This window comes from Strongylocentrotus purpuratus, unplaced genomic scaffold (genome assembly GCF_000002235.5).
Source record: "Strongylocentrotus purpuratus isolate Spur 01 unplaced genomic scaffold, Spur_5.0 spur5_scaffold_16, whole genome shotgun sequence".
NCBI lineage: Eukaryota > Metazoa > Echinodermata > Echinoidea > Camarodonta > Strongylocentrotidae > Strongylocentrotus > Strongylocentrotus purpuratus.
Window position 1 is genome coordinate 18262000 of NW_022145601.1, and position 26670 is coordinate 18288669.

At 37.2% G+C, this 26670-nt stretch overlaps 1 protein-coding gene and 1 non-coding gene across 6 annotated transcripts in view; one reads left to right on the forward strand and one right to left on the reverse strand.

Moving 5' to 3' along the window:
- Positions 1–1943: 1943 nt before the first annotated feature.
- LOC582670 (probable cation-transporting ATPase 13A3) overlaps positions 1944–26670 on the reverse strand; it is a 48839-nt gene continuing 24112 nt past the window's right edge. For 4 of the 5 annotated variants that reach the window (XM_030986965.1, XM_030986964.1, XM_030986968.1 and 1 more), the window contains 19 exons: positions 26192–26368; positions 24678–24788; positions 23835–23881; positions 22685–22873; positions 20918–21124; positions 19982–20089; positions 18466–18619; positions 17676–17796; positions 16972–17096; positions 16014–16189; positions 15041–15151; positions 13834–13913; positions 12432–12584; positions 11403–11499; positions 7539–7611; positions 5946–6096; positions 5552–5703; positions 3822–4006; positions 1944–2704 (listed from right to left, as the gene is read on the reverse strand). In XM_030986965.1, coding sequence (XP_030842825.1) covers positions 2522–2704; positions 3822–4006; positions 5552–5703; positions 5946–6096; positions 7539–7611; positions 11403–11499; positions 12432–12584; positions 13834–13913; positions 15041–15151; positions 16014–16189; positions 16972–17096; positions 17676–17796; positions 18466–18619; positions 19982–20089; positions 20918–21124; positions 22685–22873; positions 23835–23881; positions 24678–24788; positions 26192–26368 — 2600 coding nt within the window. In that variant the 3' untranslated portion in view covers positions 1944–2521. Of the gene's footprint in view, positions 2705–3821; positions 4007–5551; positions 5704–5945; positions 6097–7538; positions 7612–7671; positions 7723–11402; positions 11500–12431; positions 12585–13833; positions 13914–15040; positions 15152–16013; positions 16190–16971; positions 17097–17675; positions 17797–18465; positions 18620–19981; positions 20090–20917; positions 21125–22684; positions 22874–23834; positions 23882–24677; positions 24789–26191; positions 26369–26670 lie in introns of those variants that run through there. The other variant, XM_030986967.1, reaches the window with a different exon arrangement.
- LOC115924855 lies at positions 25932–26063 on the forward strand. The gene has a single exon (XR_004064459.1). It is a non-coding gene; the product is annotated as a U4atac minor spliceosomal RNA (small nuclear RNA).

The following is a 26670-nucleotide window of genomic DNA, read 5'->3' on the forward strand; positions in this document are numbered from 1 at the left end:
CAAATCCACATATTTAAATTCTGTTCTTTCTAAATGAAAATTAAACCACTATCACGATATAGTATAAATGTATATAATATATATGAACATATTTGCTCCTCAATTTAAATACACACAGCACAGATATGTTCAAATCTTTTATAGAAAAAATTTACTACTGAGAATAATCTCATTAGAAAATGAATTTTATCTCACAAGAAATTGTAAAGCTGACTCGTATAAATAAGCAAGGCATTTTGACAATTAAGGATAATAGAATTGACATTCATAACTATTTATCATTTACAAAATACATACTGTATACATGACAGAGATTATGTACATCATTCGTCACAACAATAAATAGAACACATGAGATTTCATTCTTATTCTCAGTAATGACAACTGTATAAAAATATATTCGATTACCGTACTTGCAGTGCAGAAACTCTTATTGCAAAGAAGGTCACAATTTGAAGAACAGAAAACACTGGCCTACTACTTGTAACATGTAACATGTAACATATTACTAGTTTCTAATTTGGGTTAGCACATGAATGGTTTCCTGGTACATGCATATTCACTTTATCCATGACTATGTTCATACACCTCTCTTTAGAAATCCGGCCATCTGATTGGTCGAAATGGGAGTTGTGATTTTAGCCATTCCCGTAGAGAAACGAACAATGCCAGTAATGGTGAATAGTTCATGAGTGAGATTCCCTAAAGATTCTGGGTACCAGGAAAATAGTAACATTTTGATGAGATCCCATTGGTTTACGTGTTAAAACTTACTTTGTGCGAGCACGGATACCATACAGTGCTTTTTGTCTGTGATTTCCAAATTATTGTAACACTCAGTCAACTTTCCAGCAAAGATTTACAGACAGTGTCTCAGATTTTCTGTGATGTTTTAACCAGTATTTACTCAAGAAAAGGATAAGGTAAAAATTCTTACATATTTTTGTGTGAATTCGGTATATAAAAGATATAAAGACTGCTTTAAAAGCAGGCTATACTACTTTAGCCAGAAGCAGGGATTAGACCGCCCAGCGAGCCAGCGAGGTCACTGTGACAGGTGGCTATCTCATTAACTCAGCTCTCATTTAACATAAGAAAAAGAGGATCATGGGGGACAAACAGGCACCGATTGGGGAAGTTTTCTATATAGAGGGAGCAAGTAGCTACAAGTAGGACAGTGTCCCTTTAATATTCGAAGCATAGCTGCTTCTATACTGGCTCTCTGGGACGTAACATCCTGATTTGTTCATGGCTAGCACTGCGAAACTAACGTATGCACAGTGGATTCCAGCAACTCGCATGTAGTCTGTGTAGACGGTATCAGACCAATATGCTTCAGTATTTTTTAAAGTCTTTAAGGTAGCCATGTCTTGAAATTTGATATGAACGATACAGGAACATCTGCACCTTGAGACTTGCATGCAAAATGGTTTACGCACGTTGGAGTACCGATGCATGCAAACAAGGGATGTAGTTGGGAAGTGTTTGTAGAGATGCATGGTATATGAAAAATGCGTGCCAGATTTTTAAAATCTTCAAAAAGTTGTCATGATATGATCTTCAGGCCACTTTCCTGAACAATTTGTGAACTGTAGTTTAGTTAAAGTGACTCTGTAACATTGCCTCAAATTATGAAACAAAATCCTGGATTTAGCTCATGCCGCAATCATCATAGTTATAAACCGTTAGGTCAGTCAGGAATCCCATGACTTTTACAAGCCGATCGCCTGTCTGATTTTCAAGATATTTATGGTTGGAAATCGAAATTTCAATGTTTTCATTTCCTAACGGTTTTTATAACACTACAGTCTTGGGGAAAATGAATATGGTAAAACCGGTCACTAAAAGATTTTTACTTTTTTACAGGCACTTCATGATCATTTTGAGGCGCAATTTTTTTTAAGGTCTTCAATATTACACCATATCACGGACACTGATAACACGTAGGGCCATTCATCTCAGATTAAACATTGTTAAACAATGCCTTCTAGACACACCTCTTTGGTACCATTCTACATATCATTGTTTTTTTCCCCATAAAAAAATAACTAACACAAGAATATAAACTACATGCTATGATATAATTCATCAAAGATAATCTTGAGTTTCAACGACGATGGGATATAAACAATTATCACATACTCAAAGGAAAGTGTCATTGATCTAATCATTGCAACGTTAGAAGATATCTATGCAAATTAAAAATGTCTATCCCTTATAATTATCTTCCTCCACCTTATATACATAAAATACTGTGTTAAATACATTCCTACCACCATTTCATATAACAGCCATATATCAAAAAAACTAAAATTACCTTTTTCCAAAATATACAAATGATATAAAAATAATGAAAAACAATCAACAAACAACATGATGGAGAATCACACAGAATTGATGCTTACATTGAATATCTTTCATGTCAATTGTGCTTCAGCTATTTCCACATCATTGAAGTGTGTTGTCCATGAACCACTAGCAGAACTCGTAAAGTTTCTGGTTTTAATAACATGATGGAGAATCACACAGAGTTGATGCTTACGTTGAATATCTTATTGTGGGGGCTTGAGGTATGTCCGACAGGGGGCCAGGAGGGGTCGTTGGTGAGGTCGGCTTCGACCAGCTTGTAGCGGTTCTTGGGCCCCTTCTTGCATCGCAGTGGACGAATGACACGTTTGAGGGCCGGTAGGTCAACCACACAAGTCTGAATAACAGGAGAGAATAAACAAAATAGTCATGAAACAACGTTTGCAGGAAAAACAATCTCTTGACATTCCAATTTCACCATAAAAAGCTGGGTTATTGAGGGTCTCTAGGCCAGAGAGGGGGCAGATTCCGCCCTCTCTCCACCTTCTTTTCTCTGCCTCTTCTCCCTCTCTCCTCCTTCCTTTCTCTGCCTCATCCCTTTCTCTCTCCGTTTTTCTCTGCCTCTTCTCCCTCCCTCCTCGTTCTTTTCTCATTCTTTTCTCTCCCTCTTCTCCCTCTCTCTCTCTCTCTGACGTATCTCTCTTCCTCTTCTTCATTTTTTAATTTCCCCAAGCTCTCCAACAAACCATTAAGATGAACTGATAAAAATAATAGGCCAGATTTCCTAATGTGGAATCAATTTTAACAATAATCTACATAACAGTATTAATCTGTAGACTAAAATAAGTGTATAAGGGTATCTACATGTATTGCCTGATTACTGAAACTAAAGACACGTGTATAATATACTCATTAAAGTTTAAAACATCCTTTAAGAATTTGACCCTTTAACACTTTCCCTCTCACCTCCCTCCCCTTCTCTCTCTCTCTCTCTCTCTCTCTCTCTCTGTTTCTCTCCATCCCTTTCCCTTAACTCCATTATAAAGCAAACAGGATATTAAACGGCACAAATATTTGACAGTAAACTTACTCACTCGCTCCTTCCTTCCCTCCCTCCCTCCCTCCCTCCCCCACTCATTCCTTCCCTCCCTACCTCCGCCGATCCTCCCTCCCTCCTTCCCTCCCTTCCTCCCTCCTTCCCTCCTCCCTTCCCGCCTTTCCTCCCTCCCTCCTTTCCCCACTCATTCCCTCCCTCCCTCCCTTCCTCCCTCCCTCCTTCCTTCCTTCCTTCCTTCCTTCCCCCTCCCTCCCTCCCTCCCTCCCTCCCTCCCTCCCTCCCTCCCTCCCTCCCTCCCTCCCTCCCTCCCTCCCTCCCTCCCTCCCTCCCTCCCTCCCTCCCTCCCTCCCTCCCTCCCTCCCTCCCTCCCTCCCTCCCTCCCTCCCTCCCTCCCTCCCTCCCTCCCTCCCTCCCTCCCTCCCTCCGTCCCCCTCATCTCTCTCTCTCATTTCCTCACCTCCATAATAAAGGCAAACAGAGCATTGAAGAGCACCAGAGCTGCAATGACGAGGGTAAACTGAAGGCTGACGGGAGCAATCTGCTTCAACTGAAGGAAGTTTGTGAAGATCGACCATTCAACTGGTAAGAACAGCATCACCACAGTCGTGGATACTAGGACGATGAGCGCGATCAGGAACAGGACTGTCGATAAAGAGATAAATGGACATGAATTAAAGACATACTCTCCCCTGTTTCCAAGTGTATTACACGTACGTCTTGTGTAACATACATGTACATACCTGCCAACCTGAGACAAGAGAAATTAGGAGTAAATTTTTCTGGATGGACTACGAGGTCGCGAACCACCGAAGGATTGGGGTAGTAGCCCGTAGATTGGGGGGGGGGGGGGGGGGGGGGTACACAGGACTTTAGGGTCTATTTTTTTTTCTCTCCATTTTAATGGTGCAAATGGGCCTTTTCCTTCAACCTTTTCGCCCCACACATAAACAATTTTTGAAATGTGAACACTCACAAAACTACATGTTTCACTACCCACCTCAGTTAGGAGCCCTATTTTGCAAAGGTATATAGTAGTAGTAATCCAAAATAAATCCGAGGAAGTCCGGTAAATAACAAGCTTCCACGATCGCAGTCATCGCACAAGCATTGAAGAAAACACGCCAATGTATACAGTGTTTATGCACGGCGTATCAACTGCACATGTAATATAAATACACGTGGGCTATACGCAGGTATGAATAAACATCCCCAAATTGCTGATGTGAGATGCTTGTAGGATACTTTACAGGACAGAATGGACATTTTGCCATTGAAAATGGCGGACGCACACACAAAATATTAATTTAAAAAAATTATTAAAAAAAAAAAAAAAAAAAATTAAATAAAAAAAAAATCGGAGTTTTGAGGCATGCACTCGGAATTCGGAGTTGGTATGAAAAATGCGGAGAAACTCCGCCTAAATCGGGGTGGTTGGCAGGTATGCATGAACACTGGAGTTCTTGACAATACTATCACAAGTTTTCGGGTGATTTTCAAATTTTGAAAAAACGGACCCATTTTTAATGGTATTTTGGTTAAAAGTGGGAACCCATATTTAGGAATTTTTTGTGAAAAAGCGACCCATTAGAGCGACACACTCCGTATGTCCTGATATATGAGTACCCCCCCCCCCCCATCCTGGCTATAATCATTCACGTTTTATACAGGATAATAGAAATACATTCTCAGATGCTTTCATCGATGATAGAAAATAATTTTTTGCTCACTGTTAGTCCATATTGGAAGACGATAGGGCTTTCCCAAACAATTCAATTTATATAGCATCTTTTCAAAAAGATACATGGCCTCTAGCCTATAATCATTCACGTTTTATGAAGGATTGTAGAGATATTCTCAGCTGCTTTCATCGATGATAGTATAGGTGTCATGGTCGAGTGGATATGTCACTGGACTGTCAATCCCAAGGTCTGTGGTTCGAGTCCCGCCGCGGCACTAATGTCCTTTGGCAAGACATTGATTTATATTTACCACACTCAACCAAGGTGATGTAAATGGGTACCTGGCAGGAATTAATTCCTTGAAATGCTAGAGCGCCGTAATGGCAGCCGTGCTAAAGCCAGGGATATAATCGGGAGCGCCAGGAGTGTCAAGTCTGACAGACAAGAGCGCTATACAAGAACCCACTATTATGATCATTATTATCATTATTAATAACTTTTTGCTCACCGTTGGTCCAGATTGGAAGACGATAAGGCTTTCCCTTGGAAAAGGCCGCTGCCAGCATGATGTACTGGAACGACGAGATGAGGAATATCACAGAGTTCTCGTAACACAGGATGTTGTCATCCGGGTCATGACTGGGCGTCAGGGGTGTAAACCTACAAATGAAACAGCGTAAATTTGTCAAATTATTATGTTGATCACTGTACATACAGTATCACAGTCAAATTTGTGTACAGCGACCGCCAAAGGGAAACACAGAAAGTGGTCTTTGTAGACAGGTTCCTTTAGTACATGCTTCAATGAGAAACCATTTTGAAGGGAAACAAAAGATGTGCCTGTTGTAGACAGGTGGTCTTTGTAGACAGGTGGTCACTAAAGCAGGTTTGATTGTACTTACCATGGCTGTGTGAGGAGGAGAAAGTATCCCGTCGTCTGTACCGCTGCCACCACCAGTATCTCAGATAAGATTGAGACGAGGATGGTGGGATTGGTGATGCTCCCCGGGGGACGTTGCTTCACAAGCTTGGGGTACGCTTCATTTCTTCCCACTAAAAAAAAAGAAATGTTCATTTATTATTTGCTTAATGATTTTGTTTGGCGCCTGAAGATATAAAAACACCCCCCCCCCCTTAACTTGAATCACTAGTTTTTAATATGCTTCATCCCCCCCCCCACTGAAAAATAGAGTTACAGTCAAACTGTCTATAGCGACCGCCCAGGGGAAACACAAAAAGTGGTCTTTGTAGACAGGTTCCTATAGTAAAAGTTTCAATGAGAAACCATTTTCAAGGGGAAAAAAATGTGGTCCTTGTAAACATGTGGTCTTTGTAGACAGGTGGTCACTAAAGCAGGTTGACTCTATTAGAATATTGTTTATAGGTGACCCAATCACAAAAAATAATTATTCTGTTTATTGTCTGAAGTTACCCCCCCCCCCCCCCCCCCATTTGCATCACAATTTTGGAATATGTCTCATTCCTTCCCACTGAAAAAAATAAGTGTTACAATTTCACTTAGACATGTCCAATCACAAAAATAATGGTTTCATTTATCGTCCGCAGACAAAACAAAACAAAAATTAAAAAGAATGAATAAATAAATATATAAATAAATAATTTTTTTTTCAATGCGACATTCAAATTGTTAAGCCCCCTTCCCTGCCACTAGGATATGTAGTAAACAATTACCCTAACTAGCTTTCAATAGTCGATTGAGAAGTTTTAAATCTGTGGTCATTGTTAGGTTTGGTTTGGCAAATATCTGCCTTCTCTATCGGAACAATCTTCACAATGATCGTATTTCTACTTCAGGACAAAATTAACGGCTCAGTGGTAGAGGAGTGATCTCTTGACTGGGAGGTTATGGGTTCAAAACCAAGTCAATATACAAGCACCCTATGGTATCAAAGGCATGAATCCTCATTACCACCTCCCTCAGAGAGGACTTAAATCTGTTCATAACCTCCTTCCTTTCTTGGAACAAACCAGTCCACCAACCGTCAAACTAAAGGCAGAAACCTGAGTATATAGAGACTGTTCAAGGTTGACAAGAAAAGCGGTCTTTATAGGCAGGTGGTCTTTATTCACAGGTTCCTTTAGTAAAAGTTTCAATAAGAACCCATTTTCAAGGGAAATGAAAACTGTGGTATTTATGGACAGGTAGTCTTTCTATACAACCAAATTTTGCGTTTTCCTAACGGTTTTCATAACACTGCACTCTATTGGGGAAAACGCATATGGTAAAACTGGTCACTCAAAGATTTTTATTTTTTGAGGCACTTCTTGATAATTTTGAAGCGCAATTTTTTTAGGGCTTCCATATTACACCATATCACAGACACTGATAACGTAGGGCCATGCATCTCAGATTTAACATTGTAAAATGATGCCTTTAACAGCATAAATGCACTTTCTTACCAGTCAGTTATAACAAACAAACAAACCAACCAACTATTCAACTAAATATGAAAGACCCTGTAAAAAAAACTTACTGAGGACAGCGACTGTGGTGGTGATGACTAGATCAACATACAAGAACTGCCAGTCACCAAGGTTGGAATCAATCTAAGAAGATAAAATCAGTAAAAAATTGCTTGATAAATATTAATTGAAATCCATATTACAGTTAAGAGATGGATTCTACAAGAACTGCCAGTCACCAAGGTTGGAATCAATCTGAGAAGATAAAAGCAGTCAAAATTGCTTGATAAATATTAATTGAAATCCATATTACAGTTAAGAGATGGATTCTATGGAAGATACATTATGACATTTTAATATTGAACATTTAACATTTAATTATTAATATTGAAATGCGTAATATTTTATCGTGGATTAGAGCGAACAAATTATCTTTGAATATCCAGAAAACGAAGTATACGTTATTTAGTAAATCTATAAATTCATTGCCAGCAAACTTAATTTTTGAAAATACTCCATTGGAGTGTGTTTCATTTAATACATTTTTGGGTGTTACGGTTGACCAAAAGCTTTCTTGGAGAAATCACATCGACAATATTTGTAAAATTATTTCTCGAAATATTGGTATTATTTACAAAGTAAAGACATGTCTTCCTCTTAATTCCTTAATTATGCTTTATAGTTCTATGATACTCCCATACTTGAACTACGGTCTCTTAGTCTGGGGTAACACTCATCAAACGTTATTAGATAAAGTGTTTTTATTACAAAAGAAGATTATTCGTATTATTTGTAATTCCCCCTTTCGCTCCCATACAGACGCTCTATTCTTTGATAATAAAATACTTAAGGTAAAAGACTTATATTTTTTCCAACTTGGTCAATTTATGTATAATTATAATAATAATATGTTGCCATCTGTTTTTCAAGAAATGTTTTTTAAAAATAGCTCAGTTCATAATTACCCAACAAGACATTCAGATGATTTCCATTTACCTCTCTTGCGGACCCTCTAAGCTCAAAAAACATTTATATATGAAGGTCCAAAGTTTTGGAATTCATTAAGTGGTGAAATAAAAAATGCTCCATCGATTAATACTTTTAAGAAAAAATTGAAGTTGTTTTTATTAAAATCATATACACCTCATTGAATTATATGCCGTTATTGCTTTTTGCTTAATATACGATCATTCTCCGTTCACTGACTCAAGATGTAATTTGATATATTATATTGTTCCTTCTCATGCTTATTTCCTTTCTAACGCGCACTTCTTTTTCCTTTCTCTTTCCTTATCTTCTTCTCAACCCCAGCTCATCTTTTAGTATTATTTTCTGTACCCTCGATCTCTCACTTCTTTTTTTCATTGTCTACTCTTTGTATTATGACCGTGTTCTTCTATCTTTGTCGTGTAAAGTATTGTCTTGTCCCTTTCTCGTCTCTGTTGGCATTCCCCTTTTATTTCCCCTATTTTATAGTTCCTTTTGTAGTTACATATTAGATAATTTAATTACTCATTATTCTTAAGTTTCATTTGAGGTGTTCACCCTTGTACAAGCATTGCTTTTTAGTGGACCCCTCTGTTTCCAACATGTATTTCTTAAATTTGTTTTAAGTTTATATAATTGATTTGTAATGTTTTGTTGGAAACATGAATAAATTTGAATTTGAATTTGAATTTGAATTTGAAATACAGAGTAAAATACACATGTGATATACATTCATGCTTCTGGGAGTATCATATCAATACAAAAAAGAGATGTAATGCATAAAATATAAAAGGGTATATAGAGAGAGAATGAGACAGAGGGGAAAGAAAATGAGAAAGGGGAAAGAGAGGATTGGGAAATAGAAAGAGAGAGGGGAGAGAGAGAGGGAGAGAAAGAGAAAGGAAAGAAAGAGAGAGGGGTGGAGAAAAAGAGAGAGGGAAAGAAAAGGAAAAAGAGGAAAGAGAGGAGAGAAAGGAAGAGAAAGAGAAAGGAAAGAAAGAGGGGATAGAAAAAGAGAGAGAGGAGAAAGAAGAGGAGAAAGAGGGAAAGAGAGGATGACAGGGAAAGAGAAAGAGAGAGGAGGAGAAAGGGAGAGAGGGAAAAGAAAAGGAGAAAGAGAAAGGAAGAAAGAGGAAAGAGAATGAGAGACAGACAGAGACAGAGACAGAATAAGAAAGGGAGAGGTGAGAGTGAGTAAGAGATAGAGAGAGAGAAGCAATGTAAATACATGGCTGGAAGCGTGCTCTACACATCAATAATGTGCAAACAATCAAAAGCCCTCGTTGACATATATGCAAACATTGCACTATTGCAAACCTTTTTTTTCCAGATCTGCACTGAGCTCTAGCTCTGGGAAGGTGAGAATTACCCAAGCCCCTTTGACATATACATGCCTGTGATATTGCTATTTCTAAGCTGTGCTCTACCCTCGAATATGTGCAGATAAACATAAGCCCTCTTTGACATATGAAGAGCTTAATTCCAAAAGGAGCTAAATCCACTTTTGATGAAAATTGAATTATTGATATCAGAACATTGTTCACTGAAGTACCAGTCTTTCAACAACATTATTTACCTAAATTTTAGGAGTAATTATGAAAAAATGCAACTTCTAATATCACTCTTCAATAGACGCCTGTAAAAAATCTGAAGTTACAAAAATGGATTTAGCTCCTTTTGAAATTAAACTCTTCATATATACAAACATCGCACTATTGCAAACCAATTTTCCAGAACTGCACTGAGCTCTGGCTCTGAGAATTACCTAAGCCCCTTTGACATACGCATGCTTGTGATATTTTGCTATTTCTTAGCTAAGTTAAAATAAACATACGCCCTGTTTGACATATACACAAATATTTAAAATGACTCTGTTACTTTGTTGAAGATTGATGGAAAAACTGCCTAATTTTTGTATGAAATGTAACTTAGCGGTATTATATTCCTTCTACTGTACTAACCCTCCAACATGCAACAAATCCTGAAAAAATTCTCAAACCACAAAGAGATTTTTTATTTTCTTTGAAGGCATCATTGTGCCACAACCTCTAACCGTAAATTCTCCCAACCATATTTGATTTTTTTTTCCAACTGTTTTCCATGAAACTAAGACATAAGACAAGCTTTAAAAAATCTTTTGACACTTAAATATCTGGAATGGTATATACCTGTACAGCCAATTCATTGCTTTGTGACGATTTACATTCACCTAAAATGTAATTGAATTGTAATAATATAGTTGAGAGAATTAAGGAATCGATCAGGTCAGTTTTTCCCAATTTTTTTTCACTAATAATGGCTGTTTTCACTCAAACTTTCAGATTACAGAGCTTAAATTGTATATCTAGCATACCTTAGCACCATTTTCTCTCATTTGAACAATGTTACTGAGTCCCTTTAATAACATTTTCACACATGTAGCTGTCATTCAATTATTACATGAAAATGGCAATAAATATGTCACATTGCTGCAAGGCCCTACTTATGTTGAAGTACTTAAAAGTACCCAAATCCACCTTGGTTTCTAATAATTTTAGTAGATGAACAGCAAGAAAATGACAAAGTTCTTAACAGCTGTCAAATTTTTCCTTTTTAGAGTGGCATCTTAAGCGTACTCAAGATGAGGGATTATTGAAATCTCCTCCTTGCCTCCCAAATCACTATTTACTTCTCCATGTTCTGTAATCCATGAAAAGCCTGTACATAGTGACGTTTACGTCTACAGCGTTTCATGACATGTGCATACATTGAATGGATGAACATGTTGTACATGTATTTCATACTGCAGCGAGAGTTGCATTGTTAATATTTCACTTTATAATTTGCAATTTTTGCGATGTCATCCTAACAAAATCAAACACAAATGCACTGCTGCTTACTAAACCTGTCTTAGTATACATGTAGAAGATTGTAATTCTAATTGCACAAATATGTTTTTCATAACTCACCCAGTAGAGTAGCATGACTGAAGTGAACTGAATGACGCTGTAGAGAGCCATGTACTTAAAAACACCAAAGGATGTCATCAGAGCAGCTCTTCCCTCTCTGCAGACGTAAAAGATAATGAAAGAAGAAAATGAAAATTTCATCAACAAATTTGTTCATATAAGTTTCTTGAAGTCCTATAATCCTTAGGCATTAATATCAAAGTATCACTCTCAACCAAGATGCAAAATGAGGGAAAATGGTAGGATTTTTCCTTGAATCGCACCTGCTCTGATCACGATTCCCAGCTAAAGCTGAGATGGTAATCTTAAAAGCTATTTGGAAGTGCATTCGGATATTATATCAGTGTGATATGCTGTTGAGCAGATTATCATCATTATCATCACCAACATCATTATTATCAACATACTCACCATCATCACCATAACCATAATCATCATCATCATCATCATCAATGGAAGTGCAGTAGGAGGAAGAGGGGAAGGAAGGGAGGAGGGGAAGGGAAGAGGAAGGGGAAGGGAAGAGGAAGCCTCTGCCTCAGAAACGAGAGATATCCCAGCATGGCCATTTTCTTCATCATCATCATCATCATCATCATCACCTTCATCATCATCACCACTATCATCATCATCATCATCATCATCATTATCATCATTGTCATCTTCATCATTATCATCACCACCATTATCACCATCATCATCATCATCATCACCATCATCATCACCACCACCACCACCACCACCACCACCACCACCACCACCACCACCACCCACCACCACCACCACCACCACCACCACCACCCACCACCACCACCACCACCACCACCACCACCACCACCACCACCACCACCACCACCACCACCACCACCACCACCACCACCACCACCACCACCACCACCACCACCACCACCACCACCACCACCACCACCACCACCACCACCACCACCACCACCACCACCACCACCACCACCACCACCACCACCACCACCACCACCACCACCACCACCACCATCAATAAAGTCTACTCCATACCTGATGACGTTAGGCACACACGATATATCAGGCACCATCGAGGTGAATGGGGACGCAACGGAAGCTTCTGCCTCTGAGAGGGATATTCCTGCATGGGCCATCTTCAACGCTCCGCAATCGTTGGCTCCATCACCACACATCCCTACGCAATACCTGTACAATTAATAACAATAATTACATTTATAGGGCACTTTATACAGGCAGTTCTCAGCGCACAGGTGGTACTGTCTAACTTATTCAACATGTTCAATAGCTTAAAGGTCACAAAATAAAATAAAATATTACTAATACAATACAATTCAGTTGAATGGAATTAACTACTTGTGTGCGCCTCCAGTATACTATAACTGATTAAAAAGGTGAGTTTTGAAAAGGGTTTTGAATGATTCAATGGATGGGGCGTTTTGAATATGGGGTGGGAGTTTGTTCAAGAGGGCGGGGGCGATCGATGAAAAGGCACGGTCACCATAAAATGTTTTTGTTTGTGGGCCGTGAATTAGTTGCATGGAGGAAGACGAACGGAGGGATCTGGCAGAAAAAGAGGATCGAAGGGAGGCTAGGTCAAGAACATATTTAGGGTCAATTAAACACACCACTCAAATAAGTACAAATCAAATCAATCAATCCAAATGTAGAGTTAAATGTAGAGTTAAATGGAGAAATTCTGTGCCATAAAAATTGTGGATTCTTGGTTGATATTGCTCATCTTGATGCCTGTAAGAAACTGCAGAAAAATTTGTGTTGTGGAATATGAATTTATTTTATTTCAAATGTAAATCTTTGTTTAGAATGGGTCATATGACTAGCACAAAGTGCCACCCCTGAAATACAGAGGATTTGAAATGAAGTGTTTATCCAACTGCAAAACAAAAAAATAGCAACATGTATTCTCTTGTGTCAACTCTATATTAAAGGTATTTGAGGAAACAACCTTGTCTCTCAAACTTTCGAAACAGAAAGTATTTGGTTTCTTATAAATGCTCTTTAATGAGGAGGTTGAGTTCTGGGAAAAGGTGAAAAAAAATTGTGAATGTTATCATTGTATTATGCAAGTGTGGATGAACATCAAGATACAAAATGTTCCCTGAAAAGCATGTCTCTTCAAATGCCTTAATATTCTAAATATGGCATGTGACATCATAAAAATCAGGACAGATTTTTATGCCACATGTCTGTGTAGTCCCATATAAATCTTTCTGTGTACAGTGCTTGTAACTTTACCAAGACTGGCCCAAATTTCTTATCATTTTGATGATTCCAGAACCTTGCAGTACACACCAATACTTATATGCTAGATGATCAATCTTTTCTGATCGATTGCACAACGTTTCTTTCAAAATGCAATCGCATGACCAGAACTGGTCTATACCTTTAAAGAGATTAAACAGAATCAAATACTTACCCCAAACTTTGCAAGGCTTCCACAAGTTGTGTCTTTTGATCCGGGGACATGCGAGCATAAACTGTTCCCCTCTGGACAATCTATGTACCAAAAGCAAATGAAAAATTTATCTGAAAACTGCAGGACAAGCACAAATTTCTCGCTAAGTGATACTAAATGATATTTCAGGCATACCCTTTGAATACAACTGTTAATGTGTTATGTTATTTGAATGAATATTATTGTCTTTTAAAGCTTATCTGTACTAGTTTATAGGAGGGATTAGACCACTCTACAAGATCACTGGACAGGTGGTTATCTCATCAACTCAGCTCTCATTTAACATAAGAAAAATAGGATCATGGGGGACCAATGGTCACTGATTAGGCATTGTTTTCTATATAGAGGGAGCAAGTAGCTACAAGTAGGACAGTGTGGCTTTAAGAATCTTATTCCATTCATATAAAAATATGATAATAATATTGACATTCCACTAAAATCATATGTCAAAACATTGGGTGTTCAATTCTACATTCTGAAATTCCGACAGTTAATTTCTGGCTCATATGAAATAATCATGAAGGCGAACTACAACTTAGACTCTGTTTTACTTCGTCCACTCATTTATGGAGCTAAAAGTGTCAACATCTTTATTTCATATAATGCATATAATTCTAAAACACTATGATTTCATAGCCATGTAAATAGAAAATGGGATACAGATTTCATGATGATTTGATTAAGGGTTTATATGCAACTTGGTACAGAATGATGGTATCTGTTTAAAGGATGAAGAGAGTGGGAGGAGGCACTCCATATTGAAATGTGCATCTTTTTTTTTTTATCTTCATGTATGAAATTGAAATCCAACTACCACATACATCTGTGAATCTTGATGTACACCCCATCTTTCTTACTTTCTTTTTCTCTCTCTTTCTTTTTTCCCTTTTACCAATATTTTTTTCCTCCATATTTGAATTAAAATGAATCCATTGAGGGTAGTCATGCTATCAAGCTTTGCTTACTTTGTCAACCCTCCTGTTTGATGTTTTTGATTAGTTGCTACCAGCCTTACTTTATTCTAGATATACTCTTTTGTCATGTGTAAAATTTGCAATGATTTGTTTAATTTGTTTTTTGTTATATATTTGTGAAAACTGCAAAAGAAAAAGAAAATCAAACAGAAATAAATCAAATTAAATCAAATCAAATTAAATAAGGAACCCACCTTGTCCATGAGGTCTGGGAAATGACTCTTGAGAACAGCGAACGATTTGCCAGCGACCGCAAAGTGATACTTCTCATGCTCTAGGCCGACTGCGATGTCTTCTTGGTAAGACTGAAGGTGAAATAAAGCAGGAAAGAGATGGTATTCAAAGTTAAAAGTCTAAAAAAAATAATGATTTTATAGGATTGCAACGTAAGACTTTAAGGCTTTGAAAATTCCCTTTGTCTTTATACATGAATACAGGTTTGTCTACATCTCCTTTGCATGGTGGTCCTACGTTTCTCCAGTGGCAATTGCTCTGGCATTCGTTTCCTCAAAGTTATAGGGTTAGGGTTACGATTAAGCTTTAGGTTAGATTTAGGGTTAGCGATAGTATCAGAGTCAGGGATAGTGTTGTGTTGGGGGTCAAAGTTAGAAATTCAGTTAGGGTAGGAAATTATTGCATAGCAATACACCAGTTTACTTACTAACATACTCAAATTGTATGCATACTTTTTTAACAAAGGTTGTTCTTGACAACGATTAAGTTCATTCATTTATAACAGGTTAATGGAATAACTCATCACTAGTCCCCCAGGAAAAAAACATCCATACATTTGAATGTGCTAGTAAACAGGGGGGTGTTTCACAAAGATCCTAAGTTGAACTTATCTCTAAGTTGGACTAAACAATTATGGAAAGCCATTAGTATCTATGAAAATATTTGGTAAAAGTTATGTTAGAAGGCATAAAATGTTGTTTCAAATCATTCATATTTTCTATTATCACAGAGATTCCATGTTCTTGATGTGGAATTTATAAAAAGTCTAAATACTTGAATTTTCTCTTTTGAAAATTATATATTTTATGGCTACAAATGGCTCTCCATAGTTTTAAGTCCAACTTAGAGTTAAGTTCGACTTAGGATCTTTGTGAAACACTCCCCAGGTCTATTGTCGCAGGAAGAAGTGCCATACAACCTCTTTCCACTTACTTCTGAATTGGATGAAAGGCACTCTGAGTTCCTATCGGGCATGGTGTCGTAGCTCCACTCGATACGGGCAGGCAGGTCAGCTTGGGGAGGATGGGCATTGATGACGATGACCTTTGACCTACGACCTACCATCCCACAATCCCTTGCCACGCTGATAGCGGTCAGCATGTTGTCACCTTTATCGGGAAATGACAAGGAAGCAAAGTTTGGTCAATTCCACATGTCATCATTTGATGGGTGAAATTGACTATTTATTGGTAAACAAGTTGGAATACATATGCAGGGTGAGTAAAAAAAAAAGGCAAAAGTTGAACAAACTTTTTTTTGTCTTTGTGTATGGTCCATCAAACAAGGTGGCATGGTGTAAAGGAAAATATATTGGAAATACAAATTTGTGCTTAATACATAATAAGTATTTTATAATACACAAACTAATGTAAGTTTTAAAAAAAAGTTCAGTAATATATTTGATATGCTTATACTTTATCATTTCATGCAATTCAGCCCTAGGGCTGCCATGTTGAATTAAATTAATTCTTTAAAAAAAAAATTGAAAAAATGAAAACTGGATATATGAAGTGAATATTCATCATTGTATGATTACCAGGGGTGATAGTGAGCACTAAAAAAGAAAGGCTTTTTTTTTTCCCCCTCAACCAAGCCCCCCTTGAGTAAAAAAAAAAGAAAAAGGATTCAGGGGGGGGGGGGAATGCCATCAAACAACATTCCCCCCTTTTTAAGTAAGAAAATCGGGGAAAATAGGGAAAAAGTAGGAAAGAAGTAGGAAAGAACAGAGAAAATAAGAGAAAAACTATGGAAAAAGGGATAAAATCGGGAAGAAAAAGAAGAAAAAAAATCAGGTAAGAAAAAAAAAAATCGGGAAGAAAAAATAATCAGGAAGAAAAAAAAATTGGGAAACCGATTTAAATCTGGTAATTATCAGGATTGGATTACCTACCAGTAACCATGACGGTGCGTATATTAGCATCGTTGAGCTGTTTGATGATTTCCGTGGTGACTGGTTTGAGGGCATTCTGCATGATGAGGAGGCCTAAGAACGTCAGATTGCATTCAACCTCCGCTCTAAAACACACAAAGGAAGAAACAAAATTGGCAATAAAATTCCTCATACAGTCAAACCTCTCTATAGCGACCGCCCAAGGGAAACACAAAAAGTGGTCTTTGTAGACAGGTGGTTTTTGTACTAGACAGGCTCCTTTAGTACATGATTCAATGAGAAACCATTTTCAAGGGAAACAACAAATGTGGCCTTTGTAGACAGGTGGTCTTTGAAGACAGGTGGTCACTAAAGCAGGTTTGACTGTACAATCAAACCTGCTTCAGTGACCACCTGTACGGAAAGAGGATCTGTCTACAAAGACCACATATTTTGTTTCCATTGGATATGGTTTCTCATTAAAACCTGTACTAAAGGAACCTGTACTTAAAGACCGCCTGCCTATAAAAAATATGTTTTATGTCTCCCTTGAACGGTCAAGGGAGAAAGCTTTTGTATGTTGATTTTATACATACTAGCTATACACAATTGTTTGTATGTTTTACATTTTCTAGGTAACTGGTCCCTTTTCCATCTCCCCACGAAACCTCATCTCCATGTTATAGTTCAAAGGTCAAAGTTGAGGATTGAGAAGTGAGTATTACCTCTGTATTTTCTGAGAATGATGCCAGGAGAAATTGGGATCCATCTGTCTCCAAGCGAGGGCCAGTACCCTGAAGCCCTGCTGGGTATAGTTCTGCAACACTTCCTGGAAATCCTCCGGTACTGCAAGGAGGAAATGATAAATGATCATAGCACGAGACACAGCTGACCCTGGGGAGTGTTTAAAGCCCCACTGCATTAGTTAGGCCAGGAGGAATTAGACCTCCCTGCATGGTCACTGACAGGTGGTTCTCTCATCAAATTAGCTCTCAATGAACATAAGAAAAAGAGGATCATAGGGGACCAATGGTCACCGATTAGGCATTGTTGCTATAAAGAGGGTGCAAGTAGCCGTAGTGCAGTGGGGCTTTAACACAGACTAAGATCGACTTTAAGATGGACTTAACTATGGCAGGCTGTTCATGCTACTGGGTGCTCTCACTATTGGTATCTCAAGGGACGTCACAAATCTTCCGGATTTAAATTCTTTGATAATTCATTGTTGAAGAAAAAAGTAACGTACTTTGTAAGCTTAAGTTATATTTAAGACATTTTTCTTCAACAATGACGAGATCTTGATAAATTCAGGGGTATCACAGTAAGGGCAGATGATTGCAACAATGCAACAAAGAATTTTGAAATCTCTCCTTACATGTACTAGAGCATTGACTATGTCTGATTGAAACCATTGTTGCATACCTGATACCGAGTCAACAGTGCAAATGCGAAACGATATTAGTGGCACAAAAGAAATAACAACAACAAAATAGAGAGAAATATAGTCCAGCATACATGTTTTTGGATCTGATAATGAAGCAATCATCTCTGGGGCTCCTTTCACATATACATCCATGTGTTTGGCTCCCATCGTTCTGGTGATCACACACATTCTCTGCAGGCTGGATGTGAACGGAAACTGCCGCACTACCCCGATCTCAAACTCCTCCTGCGGAAAATAGACATAATAACAAATAATAATGACAAATAAGATAAATAAATAAATCTTGGTACGCACAATAAAACTTCTAACAAAACGTCATGTAATACAGATGATGAAATAACTATGGTGGTAAGGAGAAAGCTTCAAATAATACATGTAGTGCAGAAAGAAGGAAAAAACCTATGAACAAAGTCCGATAAAGACTGGTACATTTATCTCCAGCATAGAAAAAATGTATCTCACATCTCACTTGTAAATTACCACTATGATAATACCCTTTCATTTAATACTACATTATCAATATTGATTTATACTTGTGCTGTCAGGACTGTTTCAAATGTATCCTGACTATCAAAAAGACTGCCTTGTTTTACATTATCACTATATTTTGTTAAAATCACATTGAATGTATTTTCATGTACATACATCTTTTAGCGGCTGCTAATAATGTCTCATATTAAAGATGAACAAATTCATGACTGGCCAACCATTAAACTGAATTAATTAATGCATGACAGTAGTGAATGAATGATCAAAAGGGATAAATGAATAAATGAATAAATGGATAAATGAATGAATGAATGAGTGAATGATTGAAAGAATGAATGAATGAATGAATGGATGAATGGATGAATGAATGAATGAATGAATGAATGAATGAATGAATGAATGGATGAATGGATGAATGAATGAATGAATGAATGAATGGATGAATGAATGAATGAATGAATGAATGGATGGATGAATGAATGAATGGATGAATGAATGAATGAATGGATGAATGAATGAATGGATGAATGGATGAATGAATGAATGAATGAATGAATGGATGAATGGATGAATGAATGAATGAATGAATGAATGGATGAATGGATGAATGAATGAATGAATGAATGATGAATGAATGAATGAATGAATGAATGAATGAATGAATGAATGAATGGATGAATGAATGGATGAATGGATGATGGATGATGAATGAATGAATGAATGAATGGATGAATGAATGAATGAATGAATGAATGAATGAATGAATGAATGGATGAATGAATGAATGAATGGATGGATGAATGAATGAATGAATGAATGAATGAATGAATGAATGGATGGATGAATGAATGAATGAATGAATGAATGGATGAATGAATGAATGAATGGATGGATGAATGAATGAATGAATGAATGAATGGATGAATGAATGAATGAATGAATGAATGAATGGATGGATGAATGGATGGATAAATGAACAAATAAATGGATGAATCAATCAATCAATGAAAGAGTGAATTAATGAATGAACGTATGGAAGAGTGAAGAAATGAATAAATGAACAAAGGAATGAATAAATGAATGAATGATTAATCTCACCTCTCCTTCTGCACTTGCTGCATACAATGTGTCATTGGTCTTTGGTTTGACAACTGTTGGTATGAGGCTGTCAAATCGACTGGTATCAGGACCAGGCTCTTCAAGTTCCTAAATACAATGATGAAAGTAAGAACACAACTATTTAGGTTACAGAAGTAAGTGAGACTAAAATTCATTTCATGATTATTTTTCATACAATGAGATGCAAGGTACAAAATTTCAAACTTTGTTTAAACCTTGCTTTGAATAAATATCTAAACAACACATACAATCAGTAGATCATTTTCATTGTTAAAAGTGATATATTTAGTTATCTTTTAATTACAAAGCTAAAGAACCTAAAAAACAAGAGAAAAGTTCCAAACAACTTGATGATAAGAAATTTGCTCCTGGCTTTATTCAAAGACATGGGATTATGGTTAGGTTTTAAGTATATATAGGATTAAGGTTAGAGTTAGGGTTAGGGTAAGTGTAAGGGCTGATCTGAGGTTAGAGATAGCATTGGGTACAGCTTTTAAGTTTGTTTACATAATTTTACTCATTTGAGTAATTCGACTCATGTAAGAAAATGATCAATGATCAGTCCTTACTGTATCATGTGTCATACCATCAATAGGTATGTCTTCATCAGCTTGAGATTTCCAAATAGCCCACTACTTCTGATCATGGAAATAAACCAGAAGTTAAAAATCGCGTCTTCATCAGCTCGAAACTCAACCTCGGAACTGGAGCTAGAGAAATTAGCTCAATATATTTTGCTGAGTGTTCGCGCATAGTGGAGTCTTCAGGCTGGTGAAAACGCACCGGACAGATAGTGGGATATTTTGCAAACTAGCCCAAGATATCTTGGGATGATTATCTTGACCAAATATCCTGCTTATTGCAACTGCAGGCTGATGAAGACAAAAATTAGTGAGGACAGGCCTAATAACTCACCCAATCCGTAGCCTCAAACATCTTGAGATCCAGCGGGTCTCCGACCAGCTCCCCATCGATCCTGGTCAAAGAGTGGCAGGTGGCCATCGCAGCTAGGAATGGCCCTCTAGGAAGGGTGCTGGCTGCCTGGACAACCGGCTGGAAGATGCGGTCCAGGAGGGGTACCACGCCCCAAAGGTCCAGAGAATCTTCCGTCAGAGTCCCAGTCTAGAATTATAATAATAATAAAAAATAATAGGTATTTATATAGCACTGTGTCTATCTAGACAATTCTATTCCGAGGCGCACAAGAGAATGAGAGAGTTTCCATGAGCGTCATAGTGCCAAATACAGGTGTTGTTAAAAAAGAAAGGTCTCTAAGGAAGTTATGATTCTCAAATTAAATGGTAAATTATTCCAAAGAGAAGGTGCTGCAGATGAAAACGCCCTTTCATCACAGGCTACTTGCGTCTTGGGGATCTTAAGAAGATGCTGGTGTGATGATCTAGCTGGTGTATAGTAGGCATAACAAGGTTTACATAAGAATGAAGACGCATCAACAATGTGTACGAGGGAATGTATTTTTTTGTTTTGTATAAGCTGTACACAGGCCCTCCAGGAAGGGTGGAGGCTAATTGCACTACAGTCCGGTCCACGAGGGGTACAATGTCCCCCAGGTCCAAGAAATCTTCAGTTCAGTCTACAGTTTATGGAGGTGAATTAACAATGTCTATAAAGCCCTCCAATTTATTTTAAAGTTGCCATCTTTTTTTGTATAGAGTTGCAATCAATATCAAGCTACATGTACAAAGTTACAACTGGGGGGCATTTCACAAAACTTTTCATCAGTGACAAATGACAATTTGTGTTATAAGCTACTGAAATCCTTGCTTCTGATTGGTTATCAGCAGATTTGTCACTGATATTTGTCATTTGTCATTTGTCATTGAAAAAAGGCTTTGTGAAACGGGTCACTGATTCTACTCGATCACATCTCCTTATGAGACAAATTGAAATACCTTAAAAGATGCATTACCACAGGTCAAAAAGATACATAGAACCCACTGTAAGTGGTTTTTATTTTTACTCAATATGCATCCCCCATGGATTTTTTTTTCCAGTTATATGGGGCATAGCAATTAACTCATTGTCTATTGACTCTGACAACATGTAGGGTCATGCATCTCAGATTTGAAGAACTGGAAACTTTGTTAAACAATGCCTTTAAGTATATGGGACTGAGAGACTTTAGCAGTCAACAGCTTATTCATATTAAATCCCATCTGCACTAATTTGGCCAGGGGGATTAGACCTAGGTGGTTATCTCATCAAATCAGCTCTTAATTAACATAAGAAAAAGGGGACCATGGGGGATCAATGGACACCGCTTGGGCATTGTTTTCTATATAGAGGGCGCAAGTAGCTATAAGTAGTGCAGTGGGGCTTTAAGCCCTCCAATCAATTTTAAGTTACCATCTCTTTTGTATAGAGTTGCAATAAATATCAAGCTACATGTACAAAGCTACAACTGATTCTAGTCAAACACATCTCTTTATGAGACAAAGTGAAATACCTTAAAAGATGCATCACCATAACTCAAAAAAAGACTTAGAACCCACTGAAAATGGTTTTATTTTTACTCAATATGCAATCCCTATGGATTTTTATTCCCACTTATCTTGGGCTTAGCAATTAACCTATTGCCTTCGGAACAGGTCAGCTCAGGTATTAAGTCTATCGGACTGAGAAACTTCGGCAGTTAACAGGTTATTAATATCAAGCACTTACCTTGTCAAAGCAGACAAGTTTGAGTTTCCCACAAATGTTGATCCTCTGCGGGCTGATACAGAACACCTTGCCTTTCTTCAGCCTCTGCTGAGCATAGACCGTCCCTACTGTCATGGCAGCCGGCAGTGAAGGGGGCACGGCCACCGTGATGATGTCCAGAGCTTTGTAAACAATGTCTGATATCCTGGCCTTTAAAAAAAAAGGCAAATAAAACATCATCAGGGAAGTGTTTCACAAAGATCATAATTCTTCTAGTTTGTATTCAATTATATGGTTATTCCTATCGTTTGTGATTTGTAGTTGTTTTGTGTGAAATGAACTGAACTCACCTGGGGGGTGTCCACAAAGATCCTAAGTCGTACTTAACTCTAAGTTGGACTTAAACATTAAGGAGAGCCATTTGTAGCCTTAAAATTAAATATATTCAAAAGCGAAAATCGAAGTATTTTATAATTTTTATAAATTTCACATCGAGAAAATGAAATCTCCTTGATATTAGTAAATTGAAATGATTTGAATCAACATATACCTTAGAAAATGACTTTTACAAAATATTTTCATATATGCTAACGGCTTTAAGTCCAACTTAGAGATAAGTTCAGCTCAGGATCTTTGTTAAACACCCCTCAGGGTCATCATTCTACTGGGAAATTTTACAATATCATTGCATAAATCAAAAACCTGATTTTTTAAAACAAGTTGTTTTTTTAAGCCCCTCTGCACTAGTTTGGCATGGAGCGATTATACCTCCCTGCAAGGTCACTGACAGGTGGTTATCTCATCAACTCAGCTCTCAATTAACATAAGAAAAGGAGGATCATGGGGGATCAATGGGTACCGCTTAGGCATTGTTGACTGTATAGAGGGCGCAAGTACCTTTAAGTAGTGCAGTGGGGCTTGAAATATAAATTCATATTCATTATGCACAAAGTGATGTTCATTTTCATTGCCATATATCCATACAGGTACAGAAATTATTTATCAAGCGTGCGATACCCTTCATGTAGAAGGTAGGATACATGAATTCTGGATAGACCATTATCAAACAATGAAAATGCTCACTTATTATTGTCCACCTCTCCCGATGCATGCAGAACTCAACCTTATATTTAAAGCTACAACACAAATGTCAAAACTGATTTATACTTACACCTTTCATCACTAAAACCACCACAGAGTATATGATTCCAATTGAAGCTAAAGAGAAATAAACATAAATGAAAGAAAGATGCAATCACAGATTAAATGAGACTTTGATACTGCTGGGGTTTTCCTCACATTGTGCATACTAAAATCATATTTCAAGTGAAAACTAATTACATTGGATATTTTATCTTGGTATCTCTAATAGCGAAGCGATAGTGAATTCTCACATAACTAAAACAGATCAGGCCATTCCAGAATTATCTTTCACCTATTAAGGATATAATGTAAACGGACAGGTATCTAATAAACAAAGCAGTTATGCATGGCTACTGATCGGTCAGTTGCATTCCTTGATCTAAATTCTGCATGAAAAATACCCAATAGGTTTCGCACACTGTCATCTCAACATTACATGTAATTTGGTTTTGTTTAAAAGTCATTACACATTGTTTGTTTTAGTGAGCCATTTAGTGAGCCAAATCTTTCAAAGCAAAAGTTAGGAACTCCTCTAGAAATATAGTCTATTTTGTATAACTTTTATATACAATATTTCAGAAAAAAGAGAGGAATATCGGGTTAAAAACAGAAGCTTGAAGATCAAAAGATAGATCCTTCCTCAAAAATAGAAATGGTTGGCACCTATGATCATCTACCATGTGTAAATTAAATCTGTATAAATGTATCATGTACGTATTTCATCTTTTGCACAAGCTGCGCCTTGAGGGTTTGACTGTCAAGTGGATTTGGCGCCTTATAAATCTTATTTATTATTATTATTATTAATATTAGAAGACGATGAGTGCCAAACACAGCTAGCCAAAGATGAATACTGAGCTCAAATACTTACCCAAAATTGCAAGGATCCCAATGAACTTCATAGAATCTGAGTACAACTTGAATCCAACTGGTTTAGGGAACAAGATTGACCTAACAAGGTCACCCTTCATTGTAGAAAACCCTGATTGAAAAAAAAACAAAAAACAAAAAACACATGCATGTAATAAATATTTTAATATATTTATTAGACTTTAATATATTTGAACCATTTTTGTTTAAGTTGGAGGGAGTTCTTAGTGAACAAAACAGATATCTCTATAAATGTTACATGCTGCCATTTTTATGCCTTCCACTTTACAGGGATTGGGGAACTATGTCTCAGATTCTGACCGTAATCCTGGATTTAGCTCATGCTGCAATCATAATATAAACCTTCAGGTCAGCCAAGAATCCCATGACATTTACAAGCCAATCGCCCGTCTGATTAACCAAGATATTTATGATTGGAATTTGAAAGTTCAAAAACCGTTTTCCCAATGGTTTTTATAATACTACAGTCTATTGGGGAAAATGAGTATGGTAAAACCAGTCACTCAAAGATTTTTACTTTTTTGAGGCACTTCTTGATCATTTTGAAGCCCAATTTTTTTTAGGGCTTCAATATTACACCATATCACAGACACTAATAACACGTAGGGCCATGCATCTCAGATTTGGCATTGTTAAAGTCCACCACTTCAAATAGTCATATACTAGCTTACAATCAATAGAGTGACAGAGAGTTTAGCTTCTGTACTGCTAAGCGTGAGTAAAGTAAAAGATAAATAAGAGTATGATATATGTATAAAGTTTTCAATTGAAGAGCAAGTTTGGACAAAATCATTTGAATTAGCTCAATTACCATGACTTATCTAATTTGCATAAATAATTGTCAGTGTTGAAGACAAAAAAATTTAATTGCCATTTGTATCAAACATAATGTTTTCATTTCACAGCATGAGTTAAATTAGCAAGATACAAACAAACAGCAAAATGCTCAATGAAGTCAACGGTTTCCAAACACCTTATGAATATTCATGAGCATCTAATTTAATATGCACAAACTGGTTTTCAGTCATTTTTGAATATTTTCTGGCATATTTGAGACACTTCTTTTACTCAAAATTGTATATCGGTTATCTATATTTAGTATAATAAGAAATGGATTGCATGAAATGGGATAAAAAGAAGAAATATTTCACTTATTTCACTTGATTGATTTACTAACTGTGACCACAAGTATACTATTTTGGATACTGTCATTTTGCCATTCCCTAACCAAGTGTCAGTCCTTATCTTGGGGAAGCATGATCATTCAATGAACGTATAGTGAGGATGATTTTGCTAACACCAATTACAAACACATACGTCACCGCCTACAGCTTCGGCTGATGTGTTTGGTGCAATTTATGGAAAATTCCCATTCAGAAAAGATGGGAAAAGTTCAATTTGGAAAGTAAGACAATATATGAATGCCCGAAGGCACGGGACAAGGGATTCAAAAGATTTGAATCCAGTCTACTTTCGGAATTTCGGAATACACACCTGTGCGTACGACAACGGCCTTGACCTTCTCCGAGCCGTAGTACCTGGTCTGGATGACCTTTGTACCACAGAAGAGGGTGTGTCGCTTGTGATTCTCCGGGGAATAGTACTGTGGGGGCTCCCCCTCGGTAGAGGGAGGGCTGGGGAGGGGCGTTTTGGTCACTGGTACACTCTCTCCTGAAAAGAAAAAACAATTACACGGAAATGAAGAAAGACTGATTTGGGAGGTTAACATTTCAAGAGTCTCTTAAAGACACATTTCTTTGTTAAATTAGTACATTACATTACATTAGTACATTATGACATAGCAGACATTCTTTCTCTACTCTTCCCTCATGTCTGCTATTATCCCTTCTTTTCTTTTTTCTGAGCGCAGAGGGACTCAATTTTTTTTTTGTGATATGCGCTATAATAATAATAATTATATTTGCTTATGTAGCGCCTGACACTTACCTTATCAGAAGTCTCTAAGCACTCTG